This window comes from Columba livia, chromosome 21 (genome assembly GCF_036013475.1).
Source record: "Columba livia isolate bColLiv1 breed racing homer chromosome 21, bColLiv1.pat.W.v2, whole genome shotgun sequence".
NCBI lineage: Eukaryota > Metazoa > Chordata > Aves > Columbiformes > Columbidae > Columba > Columba livia.
Window position 1 is genome coordinate 3,430,614 of NC_088622.1, and position 18,309 is coordinate 3,448,922.

Genomic DNA, 18,309 nt, shown 5'->3' on the forward strand with positions numbered 1-18,309 from the left:
CAGTGTAAGAGTTAAGTTCTGATCTTGCATGACTATAAACATGGAAATTCAAAGAGAAAAAATAATAATTTCCAGCTGCAATATGGAGATGTCAGTTGTATTGATTTTTCTCATGGGGCTTGCTTGCTTTTTTTAACCAGCATGGTACCAAGGAGTGATCCACTTGTATTTCTTTTTGATGTTAGTAGAAAGATGGGCAGAAAATGAAAGGCCTGTAGGCTTGCGCACTTCTGTTTCTATACGCTGCTCTCTAAAGTCTCATTCATAAATGTTGTTTTCTTCATAGTTATTGTTACTTTGGAGCCTTGTGAACGATCAGAAACCTACGTTAATGGCAAGAGGGTTGTACAGCCTGTGCAGCTGCGCTCAGGTGAGAACTGTCAGAATGGATATTTTTGTAGACTCTCCATCTAAGAATTGTCTGTGTGTGACATTTGCATCGTATGCAGAGCGTGCTGGGTGCAGTTAAAGGACAGCAGCATTACCTTTTGATGTGTAATTTTCAACAGAAGTTGGTACCATTCTTTCTTTGCTGCACTAGCTGTAAGTGCACTTGAGTATTCCCTGCCACACAGCATCCTGCTTGTCCTTCTGCTTACCCTGATATTATTCAAATCCGTTGCTGCCCAAGCCTCTTGCCCTTGGCAGTCGCTGTGGGACAGAGCAGACAGGCTGCCAACTGCTGATGGAAAATTCCCAGTTTCCTGGCAGAGCTGAGATCTGACCCTCTGCAGGAGTACAAGAGCTTGTCTTTGCTCTTATTCCGTTTCCCACCCAGTTTCCTGCATTCCTTTAGAAATGCATCTGGGGAAGAATTAGAGAGGAGGGAGTGACTTCCCTAAATAATGGGTTGTAAGTCTTTCAAGCTTTGATGCTTTCTGTGTCCTCTCCCCATTTTTCCACGGGTAAAAAACCAAAAAACAAACAACAAAAAACCCAGCGTAAAGTCTTTTCATGGAACTAAGCGTACTGACTTCAGCATAAGTCTGGATGATGAAATAACAACAGTTTTTGCCGTTCTGTGCCTGCATAGACCTTGTATTGAATACCATGACTTTATAATTTACGACTTATTTTAAAAAAAGTAGAGATTTTTCTCTTCTGCATCTAGATAATTAAGTTACTAGAATATAGACATGGTCTCAGACATCTTTAAAATCCTGTATTTAGTAATATATTGATAATGACAGTTTTGGAGGTCTACTTACTAGAATGCTGGTCTTAAATTTTAACTACACGAATATGTTTTCTGGAAGAGCAGAGCTGTTTTACTGTGTTCCATCAAGCACGTGTCTCAGGCTTGGTGGACATCTGCTATCTCTAGGATTTAGCTGAAAGACTGAACAATGTTAGATTTCTTCATCTCTTTTGACATTTGTGTAAAAGAAGCTGTAAAATCCTTCCGTAAATCCCACTTATTAGGACTGTAATAGAATCAATTCATGTAAATCACATTTTAAAGAGCAGTAAGAACCATGCGTGCCAGTGTTTGAAGGGTTGAAGGCTCTTCCAAGCTGAAGATTTGCTGAAGTGGCTTTGCCCGTGTTTTGGGACTGTCACTGGAGCAGAGGAATGTCCTTTAATGTCTGATAAACTCTGCTGGGATATTAGACTAGACCCCTGAGGATGGTGGTGTCCTCTCTGAGCACGGTACAAACCAGACATTCTTTTTTTCTTGTCACCTAGCTAACTTGAATGTATACAGAAATCCTTATAGGGTGATGTTTCTTATGCTGTTACCCAACTGGTTAAATGACGTGAATTATTCGGTGATGGTTTTGGCATCTTTATGTGAAGGATTTAAATTCTGTTCCTGTTTTTAGGGAATCGTATCATCATGGGTAAAAATCATGTCTTCAGATTCAACCATCCAGAGCAAGCGCGTGCAGAAAGAGAGAAAACACCGTCGGCTGAGACTCCCTCTGAGCCAGTTGACTGGACTTTTGCTCAGAGGGAGCTTCTGGAGAAGCAAGGCATTGACATGAAGCAAGAGATGGAGAAAAGGTAACAAAATCATTCACAATTTCTACCTGAAACAAAGAGGAGTCGGCTGTAGGTTATTTGGGTGGTGTCCATGCAAAACCTGAAGCTTGGAAGTTTCACTTCTGTAGTGCTGTAACAGACATGTAACAGATTTAAAGGGGAATGACTTTTGTCAGTCATTCAGTGGGCTGTACATGCAGAGTAACACCAACATGAAAATAATGACCTCTTTGGCTACTTGTGTTCTTTTGTTTATCTTCAGATTACAAGAAATGGAGATCTTGTACAAGAAGGAGAAGGAGGAAGCTGATCTCTTGTTGGAGCAGCAAAGGCTGGTATGTGTCCTTACTTAGATTAGCTATACCTTTGGCAAACAATAATTCCTGTCCTTGCTTATCTGAAAGTTTAGGAAACTTGCTTGGGTTGTCTGCACAATGCAGTTCTCCCTTTGCTTTCAAGTACTTTGTGTCTGCAGTGAATTCCTATCAGTACGAGAGAGCTCCTTAGTGTTAATTCAGAGACTGTAATTGACAATGAAGTGGCTTTAATTGGTTCTTGTCGGGACAGGCTGGATTTCTTGCAACTTAACTTGAAAGAAGGGCATTCCTATGCCCCGTGTTTTCTGAAGTTTCTTTTCAATAGTCTAAACAGCTACTTCTTGGGATGTTTGCCTCTATTTTTGTCTTGGATCACCAATCATACTAATTTTGTGCTGCCAAAGAGATTCCTAGAAATTGATTCGTTAGGTTGATTTTTTTTTTGAATGATGTCTCAAAGTGTTGCTGCATTGTGCATGTTTTAACCCTTCTCCCTCCCCTGCATGGAGTTCCTTGTAAGGGTCTCAATGGTCCACATGCCAATGGTGGGGCTGCGACAGGGAGCAGAGGGCAAAGGGAGCGTTAACTCATTCAGAACAATGAGAATTCCACCATTCCACCTACTTCTTCAATAGGAAGTCTGATAAATTAAGTCTGTCTTCTCACAACAAATACCTCCAGAAGCGCATAACAAATAGAAATGCACAGTCTTCAAGCACCCTGTGAATTTCAAAAACAAGGCCAAGCCTGAAATGAAATTTAGATTTCCTTAAGAAACCTGAGTCTCCTGGTTCTGCTTTAACTACTTGGGGTTGTCGTCTTGCCAGAACACAAATGTAGTTGTGCCTGAATTTAAATAAAAGTTTTGAAATAATGATTCATTTGTTTGTACTATTAGTTTGAGACCACTGAAAACTGTGGGTTAAATGCACGCTGGGTTTTAAACTCTAAAGCTCTTTCCCTTCTCCCTAAAGCGGAATGAAGCAAAGTGCTGTGGCTTCTATAGGTAGAAGCTACATTATATTTTAAAAAATGTATATTATACACTTAAGGACTTCTGCGTCTCTAATGATTTCATTGCAAGGGACTGATTTCTTGGGTAGAGAGGAGTGGTTGCAGACTTCGAAGTAAAGCAAGACTTAGTTCAGAAGGGAAGTTAATGTGACTGATTTTTTCATCTCTGCAATTTTAGAGTTAAAACTTGTGTAGCTGGAAGTAGTATGGCAAAAATCAGTTCAGTATGAAAAGAAACATAGTTTGAGTATCGAGTTTTGGCTGTGTGTCAAAGGAGATGCAAGGGATGGAATTCACTCCCTTAAATTTAGGCTGACAGGCATAAGTTAAACCATTGTATGAATTAAAGACTTAAGAAATGGCTGGCTGGGGAGCTGCTTCACATAAGGCTGCATTTCTAAAAGTGTCGTGGAGGGAATTTGTTTCCCTGTATACTCGAGATTAAGGGAAGATTCTTTAGATAGTGGGTTGTTTAACACCGTGATAAAGTTGTTGATTTCTTTCAGCTTGCTTTGGTTTTGCTGGTTTCGATTAGTGGACAAAGGTGTAAGACTATCCTGTGTTACCAGTATAATTCCTGAAGGACACCTTTCCTAGTTGGAAGGGGTCATATCAAACGAGCTCATTGGTTTGTTAAGCAGTATCCTGCTTATCACAATGTCTAATAAGAACATTTCAGCAGACAGCAGAACTTTTTGTCAGATCCTGTCACTTCTGTGTCGCTGTATGCAGGGTCTGGGCAGGATTAATGCATTTGTACAATGGTAGTTGAATAGTGACTGGGAAATCGGGAAATGCATTTCAGCTTGTAAACCTTAAAAGTATTTACATTGCTGTGGTATCTAGTGGCAGTATCAGGTTCTCTAACATACTGCTATGTGAGATTGATATTGAAAGATAAATATTCTTGTTCTAAGGTGGAGTCTAATGTTGGATATAAGAAGCTGGCTAATCCTATTTACCAGATTGTTTTGGTTTTGTGCTGAGATTCCAACCAGTTTGGGTGTATGTGTGTTAGATGTGCTATGCAAAAAAGATAAATAGCTTTTATCCCCCCAAATTTACAAATATATATATATATATATATTTGCCTTGATAGTATTACTAGGGAATAGAAATAATTGCTCTCTGTTTTACAAATTAAATGTGAAAATGTGTTCAATAGAGCTAAAATTACCTTTCTGGTTTTCTTGGTCATAATCCCTTTGCAGTAACCACTTGATATTAGCATGTGGGTATAAACCTCTGTTAATTGGCCTGGCTAACCTCTGGGTGCATGTGGGGCAATGACCAGTGTCTGTTAATCACAGAATCCCAGACTGTCAGGGGTTGAAGGGCCCTGGAAAGCTCATCCAGTGCAATCCCCCCATGGAGCAGGAACACCCAGATGAGGTTACACAGGAAGGTGTCCAGGCGGGTTGGAATGTCTGCACAGAAGGAGACTCCACAACCCCCTGGGCAGCCTGGGCCAGGCTCTGCCACCCTCACCAGGAACAAGTTTCTTCTCATGTTTAAGTGGAACCTCTTGTGTTCCAGTTTGAACCCATTACCCATTGTCCTACCATTGGTTGTCACCCAGAAGAGCCTGGCTCCATCCTCCTGACACTCACCCTTTAGATATCTGTAAACATTAATGAGCTCACCCCTCAGTGTCCTCTTGTCCAGCTCCAGAGCCCCAGCTCCCTCAGCCTTTCCTCACCCGGGAGATGCTCCACTCCCTTCAGCATCTTGGTGGCTGCGCTGGACTCTCTCCAGCAGTTCCCTGTCCTGCTGGAACTGAGGGGCCACAACTGGACACAATATTCCAGGTGTGGTCTCCCCAGGGCAGAGCAGAGGGGCAGGAGAACCTCTCTGACCTACTGACCACCCCCTTCTAACCCACCCCAGGTACCATTGGCTTCCTGGCCACAAGGGCCCAGTGCTGGCTCATGGTCACCCTGTTGTCCCCAGGACCCCCAGGTCCCTTTCCCCTACGCTGCTCTCTAATAGGTCATTCCCCAATTTATACTGGAACCTGGGGTTGTTCCTACCCAGATACAAGACTCTACACTTGCCCTTGTTATATTTCATAACATTTTTCCCTGCCCAGCTCTCCAGCCTGTCCAGGTCTCTGATGGCAGCACAGCTTCCAGTGTCAGCCATTCCTCCCAGCTTGGTGTCATCAGCAAACTTGCTGACAGTCACTCTATTCCCTCGTCCAAATCATTGATGAATATATTGAATAATACAGGCCCCAGTACTGCCCCCTGAGGCACTGCACTAGATCCAGGCCTCAACTGGACTCTGCCCCATTGACCACGACTCTCTGGCTTCTTCCCTTCAGCCAGTTCACAGTCACCTCACTACCCGCTCATCCAGACCACACTCCTCAGTTTAGCTGTGAGGATGCTGTGGGAGACTGTGTCAAATGCCTTACTCAAGTCAAGGTAGATCACGTCCACCGCTCTGCCATCATCCATCCATCTTGTTATGTCCTCATAAAGGTCAATGAGGTTGGTCAAGCACGACTTCCCCTTGGTGAAGCCACGTTGACTGCCCCTAGTGACCCTCTTATCCCTGGTATGCCAAGGAGAAGTCATTCCGTCAGTTTCCCAGGGATGGAGGTGAGGCTGACCGGTCTAGAGTTACCCAGGTCCTCCTTGCCCTTTTGGAAGGCTGGAGTGACATTTGCTTTGGTCCAGTCCTCAGGCACCTCTCCCATTTCCCAAGACTTGGCAAAGATGATGGAGATGATCTGCAGATTGGGCTCTCCGTCCCTCTCAGAAGGGAATTGCCAACTACAATTACCCTTCTTTCTTTCTTATCTGAGGCGGTCTTGAGGCGTGGGGTCAGCTGCCTCTTTCTATGTGACCTCGTAGGTGGGCCTTCTACCACATCCTCACCTACCTCCTCTTCAAGATCCAGGGCCTCAAACCTATTACTGAGGGGCACCTGGGGAAGCAAAGCAGGTAGGGATGGCAGCTTTTTATATGCAAGACACACTTTACCCATAAGCTGTCATACGGTAATTCTGTAACCTATAAGAATAATCCTGTGGAATCTGTGACTTCATGTTTGAGTAGCTTGTGTTTTGCCAATCTGGACGTAACCGTGAGTGTGTAGATTGTACAGCGTCTCCCTCCAGGACATCTTTGGTTTCCACTGCAATATGCAGTTTGTTAGATGCTGTTTCCTTAGGCCACAAATATCGTCGCCTATAAAGTCACAAAGAGTTTGTTCTGTTTCCAGACCAGTGTTTTGCTTGTATTTTGGCCTAAACCAAGAGTTGTTTCTCTAGTGCTATTCTTCAATATTTAAAAACACATAAGGTCACAAAAAGCTCAAATAAAGTAAATCAGGTTGTGGAGCTTGTTGACCATAGGGCAAAGCAGTGTTTCTTTTACTCCCTTCCATCATTCCCCAAATAAATGATATTGTATTCCCCATTCTTCGTGGTCTTCCACCCGAAGTCCTAAGTCTAGAAACATGTGATTCTGAGTCAGTGACCTGGGTTTCCGTTGGTTTTAGAGTAACTGGCTGTTACTGTTCCTGATTTCTCATGTATTATGGTTCTCTATGTGAAAAACAGGGACATTAGACAGAGGTTCATTAGAGACCGACTGCCGTGTTTTATTGGAGATGTTTGGATCACAATAGTACATAGGACATTTTGTTTGTTAAAGAGCTGTTTTAAATTAATACTCCTTTAAAGAAAAGTGATCTGACTTGAATTCCCAGTTGCAGTAAGCAGTAACGGATACCCTTAGCTGCTGGCAGTACACCTGGACAGACATCCCAGTGTGTGGAAACCTGAAGCACTGCTCATTACAAATCATTTAGCAAAAGGTGGAAACCTTGAAGAAGCAAAACACGCGTAACTCTTAGCAAGTGTGTCGGAGCTCCAGGCTCTAGGGTTTGAGAAAAAGACAAATCAAGGATATCAAATAGAAAATTCACATTAAAATAATTGGCAGGAGGAAAAACAAAAAGACATTACTGCTACGTTCTTGTGAAACTCATTCTGTGGACAGACAAGACTGTTAATGCTTTTTTTTCCTTTAAACTAAGCAACAAGGTGACAAATGGGGAGGAAAAAAAAACCCAAGCCACAACCCACCTCTGAAACTCCGATTCCGGAAATCCTTTTAGCTTGTAGCAAGTCTTGGAGTATGAGCCACTGTCTTCACCTGTCATAGCGGCACTTACAGTCCTTTTAACATTGAACCTTTCGGCTGCTTCTGTTTCGTTTTTTCTTATCGTCTAACACTTCTCTGGCTGCTGTTGTAGTGAAGTGGATTCTAAACTTGAGCATCCCTGCAACACGTGCAACGTTACTAACCAGTGTTAACCCGACTTACTCTGGCTGCTCATGACATCTCCTCTGGCTGTTGTGTTCACCCACCTGGGGAGGATTTGCTGAAGGAAGCAACAGCGCTCACCAAGGCAAATGTGTGTGGCGGGGATGTGCATGTCTCTGTAGCATGTGTGAAGTGCAGTTTACACTTGGTTTTTAATGTTTTTTTAATCAGGAACTTGGTTTTAGTTGTTCTATATAAAGATTTTGGAAGGCATTGGGAGGGAAGAATTTAGCTTATCTGCTATTTTGAGATGACAAGACTTTTAAATGTAATGTTAATTTAGTGAAGAGCTCCAGTTTTGACAGTCCATGACACTTGAAGATACCTCTTTAATGTCCTAACACTCAGTCTTCAGGGACTTCCTTATCACTTGTTCTATTTTGGTTGTTTTTTTTCATTTAGTTTTCTTTGCCTGCTACTTCTTGTTTAGCTTTTCCATTTTCTTACAATTTTAATTTTGGTTATTTTGGGGCCACTTCTTGATTTTTGTTTTTCCAAAGGATGCGGACTCTGATAGTGGGGATGATTCGGACAAGAGATCGTGTGAGGAGAGTTGGAGACTGATCACTTCCCTGAGAGAGAAGCTGCCCCCCAGCAAGCTCCAAACCATTGTAAAAAAGTGTGGCCTCCCCAGCAGTGGGAAGAAGCGAGAGCCTATTAAAATGTACCAGATACCCCAGCGGCGACGCCTTAGCAAAGACTCCAAGTGGGTTACCATCTCTGACCTAAAGATTCAGGCTGTGAAAGAGATTTGCTATGAGGTAGCACTCAATGACTTCAGGCACACTAGGCAGGAGATTGAGGCTCTGGCCATTGTTAAAATGAAAGAGCTTTGTGCCATGTATGGGAAAAAAGATCCAAATGAGCGCGAATCCTGGCGAGCTGTTGCCCGGGATGTCTGGGATACAGTAGGAGTCGGAGATGAGAAAATTGAAGATGTTATGGGCAATGGGAAAGGAATAACTGACGTGGATGACCTTAAGGTGCATATAGACAAATTGGAAGATATTTTGCAAGAAGTGAAGAAGCAGAACAACATGAAGGATGAGGAAATAAAAGTTCTTAGAAATAAGATGCTAAAAATGGAGAAGGTTTTACCTCTGATAGGGTCTCCAGAGAAAGCTCAGTCGACCACAGCTAATGCTAAGTCTCCAAACTCTGCTGGTGTGGTGGATGTGGATAAGAAACCCGCGGATGACTTAAAAAGAAGCGAGAATGATGATCTTGCTAAAGAGGAGCGTGTTTCTCAGCTAATGGCAGGCGATCCAGCTTTCAGACGTGGGCGATTACGTTGGATGAGGCAGGAACAGATTAGATTTAAAAATCTGCAGCAGCAGGAAATAGCGAAACAGCTTCGTCGACAAAATATGCCTCACCGTTTTATTCCACCTGAAAATCGCAAGCCCCGCTTTCCTTTCAAAAGCAATCCCAAACATAGGAACTCGTGGAGTCCAGGCACCCATATAATTATCACAGAGGATGAAGTTATAGAGGTTAGGATTCCAAAAGAAGATGATAAGAACAAAGATGAAAACAAAGAAAAAGAAAGTAAAGCTGCTTCTAAAGACCCTCAGCAGCTCTGGAATCTTTATGGCCCCCAGAGGAGTCAAGATAATATCCAGATTAACAGGCAGCAGTTAAACGCTCAGCCACAGCCAAGCCCCCAGCAGCCGCCGTCGCCTCAGTTGCGCTGGAGAAGCAATTCTCTCAATAACGGCTCTCAGAAAAGTCTGCGGCGTCAGACGTCGGGCTCGTCTGAATCGTTGCACTCGTACAGCGGGCAGCAGAACCCGGACCTGCAGACTTTCCAGCAAAAACGCCACATCCACCAGCACCGCCAGCCCTACTGCGGTCACGGCAGCGGAGGCGGCGCAGAAGGCAGCGCCGCCAGCTCCCACCCAAAACAGACTGACCGGCCTAACCACTATAACCAGTTTGTGACGCCCCCACGGATGAGGCGCCAGTTCTCAGCACCCAACCTCAAAGCGGGCAGAGAAACGACCGTATGATGAGTTGGCCGAGAGCAGTCTGGGGGAGGGAAGCGGGGGCAATGCTGGCTTGTCGTTAAGGAACAGCCAGGATTGGCTTTGCTTTTGTGTCTTGGGGTTTGTTTGGCCAGGTAGAACTTGAGTAATTCGCTATACAAACACAAGGTACTGGCCCTTCAGCCCGGTCCGTTTGCATGTGGCTATTGTTGCGGTTTTAACAACATCGATTGGAAGAACACTCTGAAAAATTGTAAGAACTTTTTTCATAGACTAGAAGCCTGGGAGGGAAGGATGTGGAGGGAGAACTTCCCTGCCAGCTCATTTACCAGGGTTTTTTTGTGTGTCTTGGAGTATTTTTCTAATGCTGAAAATATTATCTGGAACTTACCAAGTGCTACCTTCCTCCTGTGTTTTATGTAGACAATCAAAAGAGGAATTTAGTTTTAGAGCATTGAATGTTTCTTGTGACCTTTTTCTTAGCAATAAGTAAACTTGCCATCTGGTTTTAAATTGATCTGGCTCTTCAGAACAGTATTTTCCACTCTTAACTCAAACTCTTAATAATAATAATAATAATAATCGATAAACCAAAAGTTGTCGGCTGACAAGATATGTGGCTTTTATATAGAGAAATACAGAAGAGCTATTGGGTCACAACACTCCTAGTCCCTGAGTAGATGGTGTTTTATCCCTTCTGCTTAAGTTCATAATGACTGTAGGAAATCGCTGTGACAGGTGAACTTGCCTGAATGGAATATTATGTCAAAAAATATATATATTTCTGAAGCAATACTTTGGAAATAAGCTTTTTCTAATTCCCATTGTATTTCTAAATATAATAGTTTTAATTATTATACAGAGGTTGTTTGAAAGGAACTAGGATTTTTTGACTTTCTGGTGCACGAAGAAGCCTCAAAAAGCTAATTGTTATTTTATGTTTTCAGCTTTCTCGGGCATGAGCCTGGGAGATGTTGTTGAAATAGTTCCGAAGATCTAGATATCACTACTTTGGCTGAATTCTCCTCCGAGATAGGAGAATTGAACTGTTTCATCTTAATGTGATACCTCATGTTAGTGCCTCTGGTCTTGGATTAAACCCTTATTTCAAGACTTGTTTAATAGAGGAGAAGGTCACTTTGGGGAGATTCCTTTTCCTTCTCCTGACACTCAAAATGAAAGTTTAAAAAGTCTAATATCTATTTTAATCTGAAGAGGTCTATACTCGCAGGTGATTCGCCATAAAACAAATGCTTGTAATCCCTACTTCAGATAGTTTCCAACAAATTACAGCAAAACTATTGATAAAGGAATAGGCCTTATGAATTTGGGGGTTTATCTCCCTTGGAGAGTCCCAATTTTAATGATACACTTTATTCTTTCTGAGTTTCTTAAAACAAAATCATGCTTACTTGTAAAAATCTGTGGACTTAAGTATAAGCCAATCTAAAGCTTTGAGGACTTATTTTGCTTATGAAGTTAACTTGAAGGCAATTCTACCACCAACGTTGGCCGCATGTGGTAAGATAGGTCCGCTTTGCAGTGTATCTGTACAGTTATGTGATTTGTGCCATTTTGCACAAATATCCTTAATTTACTTGAGGTTGCTTATTTCTTGATTAAAATATAAGCCCTTGTGGTGATTGTTACTTCTGCGTGTTTCAGCATAGCTGTAGATGAGTAGGAAATGCCTCCAGCTTACTTTCCATCTTATTTTTGTTTCCTGTCCTGGTCCTGCCCGCCCCTCACCCTGCCCAGCCGTGCATGGTGTAGCTGCTGGTTGCGACGTGTGGTAAGTGGCAACCACACACCATTTACTGCTTCATTAATCGAGTGTCAACTCTGAAGTCTCTGCACATGTGTTGCTGATAGGATACTTGCCCTCTGATGGAGGAAAGCCAGTCCTCTGACTGTCCTAAAAGAATCAGCCGGTCCCATCACGTGGGACTTTATTTTTTTGTAGTGGCAGGTTTAATTCTGTGTCCAAATATGGCTTTGGAACTGGCACTTGTCTCCTGCTTTGGCCTACTTGAATGAAGGAAATAAAGCCTCATGTCCAAAAAAGTCTTGATTCTTAAAGAAAAGAAGCCTTGTAGATGAGCAATACTTTCTTTGAGCTTGAGTCAGAATTGCAAAATGCGTTTTGGACTGCAAGTAGTATTTTGCTCTTGCCTTTATTTTAGAATCGTGTTTTAGCAGCGCATTGCACTTTGTGCATATCAAGAGGAACGAGTTCTTTCATATCCTCAGAAAGGCTTGAACTCTGTTAAAGCGTGGTCAGGAAAATCCTCTCAGTTCTGTGGGGATATGTGAGCCAGAGTCAGTCTGCGTGGGACAGGTCCTAAAAAGGCCGAACCAATTTGATCCCGTGTCCCATTTTTGTTGAGGATTTTGGCTGCCTGTGTGAAATCACCATGTGGTTGAACATGGAGTGATTTTGACGTCCGTGCAACTACAAATACTGACATGAGATTAAAAAAAATCCTGCTACTTGATGTTTTAATGACAGACACTAAAATGTTTTTGCCAACTTATTTCAGCTTAAAAATCTGGGAAGAAGTATCTGTAAATGCCTGGGTGGTGGTGGTGGTGATGACAATAGGTTCTTACCCCACTGTTCTAGTGCAGCACTAGAAAAACAACCCTGCTTATTCTGGTTTGACAAGAAAAGAAAAAGGAATAGTCCCTGTCAAAATGGAACCCAGAGGAAGCAGCTTTTTTCCTGGATTTTTGGAGGATATTACAAAGTGAAACTTGATGGCGGGGATGGGGGGGAAAGTCCTATAAAAATAATTGCCCACTTTAAGAACTGAATGTTAATTACAGTGCAGTGTCTCATCTGATAAGGGAAGCAGTGTGAGAACTTGAGGCTCTCCTTGCACTATGTTCAGAAATACGCACACCTCTCACTCCAAATTCTGTGTTCGTGGAGCTAACGAACAGTTAGCAGTTAACGATCCGCTGCTTCTAGAGCAGCGGGTGTGAAAGGGCTTTCAGGTTGATGGGGATGTGGCATCCATGACCGGAGTGCTGTTCTAGGGAGCTGAACGGCCGTTTTCGGGTGCTGATGTGCTGCGGCTTTGCCAGCTGCCTCTGGCCCCCTGTGCCTTAGCCGTGGTTTCATAAACAGCCTTTGGGACTCAGCGGGGCCCCGCGGGTTTGGGAGGTGGGGGAACACGTGCCACTAATGCTCTTCTGATTGACTTCCATGTCCTTTCTCGAATTGAAGGATCTGTCAAATTAGAGGATGCTATTTTTATCAGTACATTCAGCATAGTTTCAATATCTCCCTCACTGTTTGTCCTTTATATGTTGAACTTTGTTCTTGATCCTTTATATGTTGGAATTTGCCTCGGATACTTCCCATTGAACCACTTCAGGAGCTGCCACGTGAGAAATCTATGCTGTGTACCCATTTGTACTGTAAAGAAAGCAGTGAGCTGCCTTTGAATTCAATGAGATTTTCAGATCTGTACATTGTTAAAGAAAACCCAAGTTTTGGATTGTCTTAAGAGCAAGCATCTGCCTTGTGAAAAGCAGAACTGGTTTGTATTGTAACAAGTGCTCTTTCAATAAACTATGAAATACTCTTGTAAGTGTCAGACTTGTGTCAGTGAAATGGAAATGAAACTTTAATGTAGGCTTGTCCTGAGTTTATTTTTTGTCTTGGGGTTGAAGTTTTTCTTGCAGAGTTGAAGAGGTTTCTTTAATTGTCCCTCAGTCTGATTATTTTAAGTCCGTTCACCCTGATTTTTCATGAAAAGCAGCCTATGTGGATTTGTGTCTACTGTTGCAGAGTGTATTTTTTTCTTTAAAAAAAAAAGCTTTTTATAGTGCAAGGGGATACAAACCATACTTGTCTTCGGTGCTGTACCATCCCGTGTGCCGTTTGTTTAAATTCTGGAAGAAAATACAGAGCTGGTTGTTCTCTGTTTGCTCAGTGAAGACAAAGGAAACTGACTATTTTATCTACCTTAAATGCAGGAGGGAATCACACAAACTACAGACATACACCTTTGTAGACATCACATAGAGCAAAGATTCGAAGTTGTTGTGGTACCGTGTTCTGCTTAAGATGCTGGTCCAGTCTGGTCATGCAAAGCCTGGCCTAGTCTGAGTGTGTGGTGTTAGTGTGGACTCAATAAAAAGTGTCTGCATATGTTAAACTTTCCTTTATCTAGGTATTTAAATGTACAGAAGCTGCCTGGCTCGCAGGTAGAGAAGACAAGGAGCAGGTCTTTGGTTTGAGTGGCTCTAGTGTGCCTGGGTTTTCGTGCTGGAAGTGGAATTGCCACAGTGAAATACTCCTGAGTTTTGACTCGTCCCTCTGCAGCTTTTCAGTTTCTCCAAAAGAATCTGATCCAAGATTCTCCTTAAACACAACTCAAAGAGCTTTTCCTTTCTTTATTTCTACAATCTAGCCACTCAGAATAACACCCTGAGATTATCTTCTTCGGACTACAGGAAAATCAGTTATTTTGCCTTTCAGTGGAAGTAAGAGAAGCTTATTTCTGCCACTTCACATCTGACCCGTTTAATTTTGGTTTCAGATGTCATAGTGTTATTTACACAGATGGGGGAAAATATCGGAGAGAGCGCCTTTATGTTAACGAGTTTTTAAGAGTACACTGGGTATTTCAAAACTATAGGTAAGTCTGAAACTTCCTTAGTGAGTCTAGAGTAGTTTTTTGGTGGATCATGAATTTCAGAAGGAATATCAAAAGAAAGCACATATGTTTGTTTTATCTGTAGTTCTTTTGCTGCTGGGCTGACGTTTCCTTACACTGTCAGTATGGAGCCGCCTTAGAGTGAATGGAGGAGACACAAAGGAAGAAGGAGGAACATTTTAACTGAATACAATTTCAAGAGGAAACCAGATAATTAAAATGCAGCACTCATACAAAGACCATATACCTTTAGTAGTTCTGTTTTCTCTCCCTAATGGTTCTGGGTATTGAATTAATGGTATTGAAAATTCCGCACTTTGAGGTGGTTGTTTCTCAGAGCGTAGCTACTGGTTTTTAGTGCTACCTCCAGGAAATCTTCCTTAGAAACTTAAAGGAGCAAACTTCAGCTTTATCTCCTGACTGAACTTGTCTTAAATTTGACACAATCGCACTGTGGCAGTGTTAAGTACGATACTTGGCTGTATGAAACCAAAGTCCTGTAGCTGTTGAGATGGTGTGCTTAAATAGGATGGGAGGAGAGTGTAAAGCTTTCCTTGTATAGGGCTGTTAGACTTCTGAATGCATTCCTGGAGAAGAATTTTAGCATTTGGAGCTGTGGAAGAGAGAAGGAAGCCAGTTTAATTTGTGTAATCTGTGCAAAGGATTATCTTCAAAAAATCAAATACAGCAGCGAGATAGGCTCTTGAGACCTGAAGCACAGTGACTGTGTCTGTTCTAAATATCTTGAATTTGTATTTGTTTTACCAGCAAATAATCAAAGGGTCTCTAGGTCTTAGCAGCATTTCTTTCAAGGCATGATTATGCTGGACAGGAAGAAAATGCTCCAAGAGCAGAAGGGATTGTTGAAGTGCTCCCTGTGGGGAGACCTGCACAGGCTGCTCTGCCCACTCGCCAAGGCGGTGGCGTTTTGTTCACCTCCTGACACGTGAAATACACGTGGGAGAGCGCGATACTTACATCCCAAGAGGAAAAGCTAATTGAAAACAAAATGTCTTTTTCTAAAATCTGAAATGAATTTTTTTGTATCAAAAGGCAAATCAGTGGTGCTGTTAATACTTCTGTTTGAGAAAATGAAGACGAATAATCATCCTCTTTTAAACTTATTTCTGTATTTTCTCTATTTCTGCCTCTTTGCTACCTTCCTAAAAGCAGCAAGCAGGTCCCCCAAAATCCCTTTTTTCCAGTCTTGAGCAAAAAAAATAAATCCTAAACCTTTCCATCTTACAGACACTGAGCATGTACGTATGATGATTTTAAAAAGCAAGGCTGCTATCTTAATCCTATCAGCCGCTGTCGTCTCTCTTTCAAGGACAGATGTTGGTGTGACCTCTGAGCGTTAATGGAGATGTCTCTATGTGTTCTGTCTGTCACTCCTCTGAGGTGTGAGTCTCTCTTCGCTGCTCTCCTGGCTTTTGTCTGTCCTCCTACACGGTTTCTCCTCTCTCCCCGCAGGACTATGAGAGTAAACTGCAGGCCTTACAGAAGCAGGTAGAGACACGATCCTTGGCAGCTGAAACAACCGAGGAGGAAGAGGAAGAAGAAGAAGAAGGTGAGTTTGAAGCTGAAAATAATTTGGCTACAGCCAAGCCTAAAGGAATAGTTGCTCTAGTATCTTCACAACAGATAGAAAACTCGCTTTGGAAAGCTGTGAAACAATAACGTCTTATCCGTAATCCTCACAGCACGGAGATGTAAAGTACCTAGGATTAGAATAAGTTCCACATAAACAGTAGATATAAATCCCCAGATTCAATTGATGCATGAAATATGTTAGTGTAACTACAGTATTTGATTTGGTGGTCCTGAATTGGAAGGAATCTGTCTTTTCTTGGCACTAATGGAGTTCGAATGTCAAACCAAAATAATATGTTGCCTTGTTTTGACTTTGCAGTTTCTTTTCTTGGTAGGAATTCTTAGACTTCATGCTGTGACATGTCTGGATAACCCCATTTCTGGACAGTGGATACAGTTTATTATAGAGCTTATTATTCCTGTAATACTTGCTTTCATTCCACTGTCTCAGCGTTTGGCTGTAATGAGTAATTTAAAGTCATAGGAATAGAATCTATCTCGTTTTCTCTGTTCCAAATCTCCTAGTTGATCATTATATGTCCAGTAACGGTGGTGAGGATGTTTGGATCCAGTTTTTTCTCACTGAATAATAAAAATCCAAGTTTCTGCTCTTCTCTTCCAGCAAAGGTGTTGAGAACCTGGCGACACAGCAGCAGTGTTAGGCGCTGCAGGGGTGGTTTAGAGAAGAAGCCAGTGTTTGATTTCTCTGTTTCTCTGTCCTAGTGCCCTGGACACGACATGAGTACGAACTCGCGCAGTGGGCTTTCAGGAAGTGGAAATGTCACCAGTTTACTTCCCTGAGGGACCAGCTCTGGGGAAACGCAGTGTATCTGAAAGAGGCCAACGCAATCAGTGTAGAGTTAAAGAAAAAGGTAGGGACATACAGAGTAGCTTTTTGAGTTTTCTGACTCATCAGTTTTGACTGCATAATTGTGCTTCAAACAGAGTTACTTGCAGTCTTTAAAGTTATGTGTCTCTTGCTTGTTAGTTTGGACTTTAGAAGGGTTTGGGAAATCAGGAGTCTCTGACTCAGACTTCTGAATGATCATCCCGTGCAAATCTGGTTGATAGATGCTCCTCTTCTTCGTTTCCCTTATGCTGTTCCTGTCAATATCATAAGCATGTGTACATCTCTCCAGGGCCCTGTCTTTTCCTTTTTGCTTTTAACTTCATGTGGTCATTCATCTTATCAAGAGAAGTGGGTGCTGCAGAATCCGCTGGGTCTATAGTTTTCCAGACCTCTGCCAGCTGTGGTGATGAAGGCAAGATGCATGTTCTCAGCTGTAAAACGTTCGATGCCATTTTGAGGGGGAAAAAAACCCCAGACGTTAAAACCCCCCCCGAATCTATTCACAGAGATGAAAGTTGAACTGGCTTCATATATTGCCTTGGGTTAGGTCTCTGTCCCCTTTGTGATGCTATATCTGACTTCGCAGAGCTAAAGTAATTTCTGTGTTTCCATCCAGGTGCAGTTTCAGTTTGTCCTGCTGACAGACACCCTCTACTCACCGCTGCCACCAGAGCTGTTGCCCCCTGAGCTGGAGAAGACCCGGGACAACAGACCTTTCCCCCGCACAGTGGTAGCTGTGGAGGTCCAGGATCTGAAGAACGGAGCAACGCATTACTGGTCCCTAGAAAAACTCAAGTATGTAAATATTACTGGAGAACAGACATCGGTGTACTCCACGTTGCGTTGTCTACTGTTGTTATTCGCTCCCTGTTAATTTTTAAATCCCGCTTTCTTCTACGCAGGCAGAGGTTGGACCTGATGCGCGAGATGTACGACAGGGCTGGGGAAATGGCGTCGAATGCGCAGGATGACGGTGAAAGCACAATGACGGGCAGCGACCCTTTTTACGATCGGTTTCATTGGTTTAAGCTGGTTGGAAGGTATGAGACAATCATCTCAACTGTTGGGTCACTGGTAACTCTGGTCAGTTCTGCATGAACTTAGGATGTGGTTATAAACCCTGTGGCCGCTAGCGTTAGTTGTGTGTGGTGTCTTTCAGGGATTTCTGACTTAGAATATAGTGAAGAGCAGAAAGTGCTCTTCAGAATGTTGCCAGTTCTGGTGTAACATTGTAGGATCTGGTTTGACTGATCCCTTAGTAAGTTATAAGTTTAGCTTTAAGAAAAGGTAGCTGGCTAATGCTGTCTGAAGTCACTGGAGCACAGCTGTGGGAATACGAAGGACACTGGAAGCTGAGGGGAACAGTGGCACAGGGCCTTACTTACCTGTGTGGTTCAAATGGTTTGGTCATACCCTTTAGAAACACCTAACACCCGATGGGATTCTTTAGTATTTCCTGATGTCTGCTGCACCTTCGCAATATTTTTAATTACAAAAATGCCACATGTTGGAAATAAGAGTTGTAGCTCTGAGAAGTAGATGTGCTCTCGATATCTGTACGTC

The 18,309-nt window shown here is 42.6% G+C and overlaps 1 protein-coding gene across 14 annotated transcripts in view; it reads left to right on the forward strand.

Moving 5' to 3' along the window:
* The window catches only part of KIF1B (kinesin family member 1B), a 74,857-nt gene that overhangs the window by 29,100 nt on the left and 27,448 nt on the right, over nt 1-18,309 (forward strand). For 13 of the 14 annotated variants that reach the window (XM_065037518.1, XM_065037528.1, XM_065037523.1 and 10 more), the window contains 7 exons: nt 287-370; nt 1,824-2,004; nt 2,246-2,318; nt 15,777-15,873; nt 16,620-16,768; nt 17,363-17,541; nt 17,649-17,786. In XM_065037518.1, the coding sequence (XP_064893590.1) occupies nt 287-370; nt 1,824-2,004; nt 2,246-2,318; nt 15,777-15,873; nt 16,620-16,768; nt 17,363-17,541; nt 17,649-17,786 (901 nt within the window). Of the gene's footprint in view, nt 1-286; nt 371-1,823; nt 2,005-2,245; nt 2,319-8,151; nt 13,233-15,776; nt 15,874-16,619; nt 16,769-17,362; nt 17,542-17,648; nt 17,787-18,309 lie in introns of those variants that run through there. The other variant, XM_065037532.1, reaches the window with a different exon arrangement.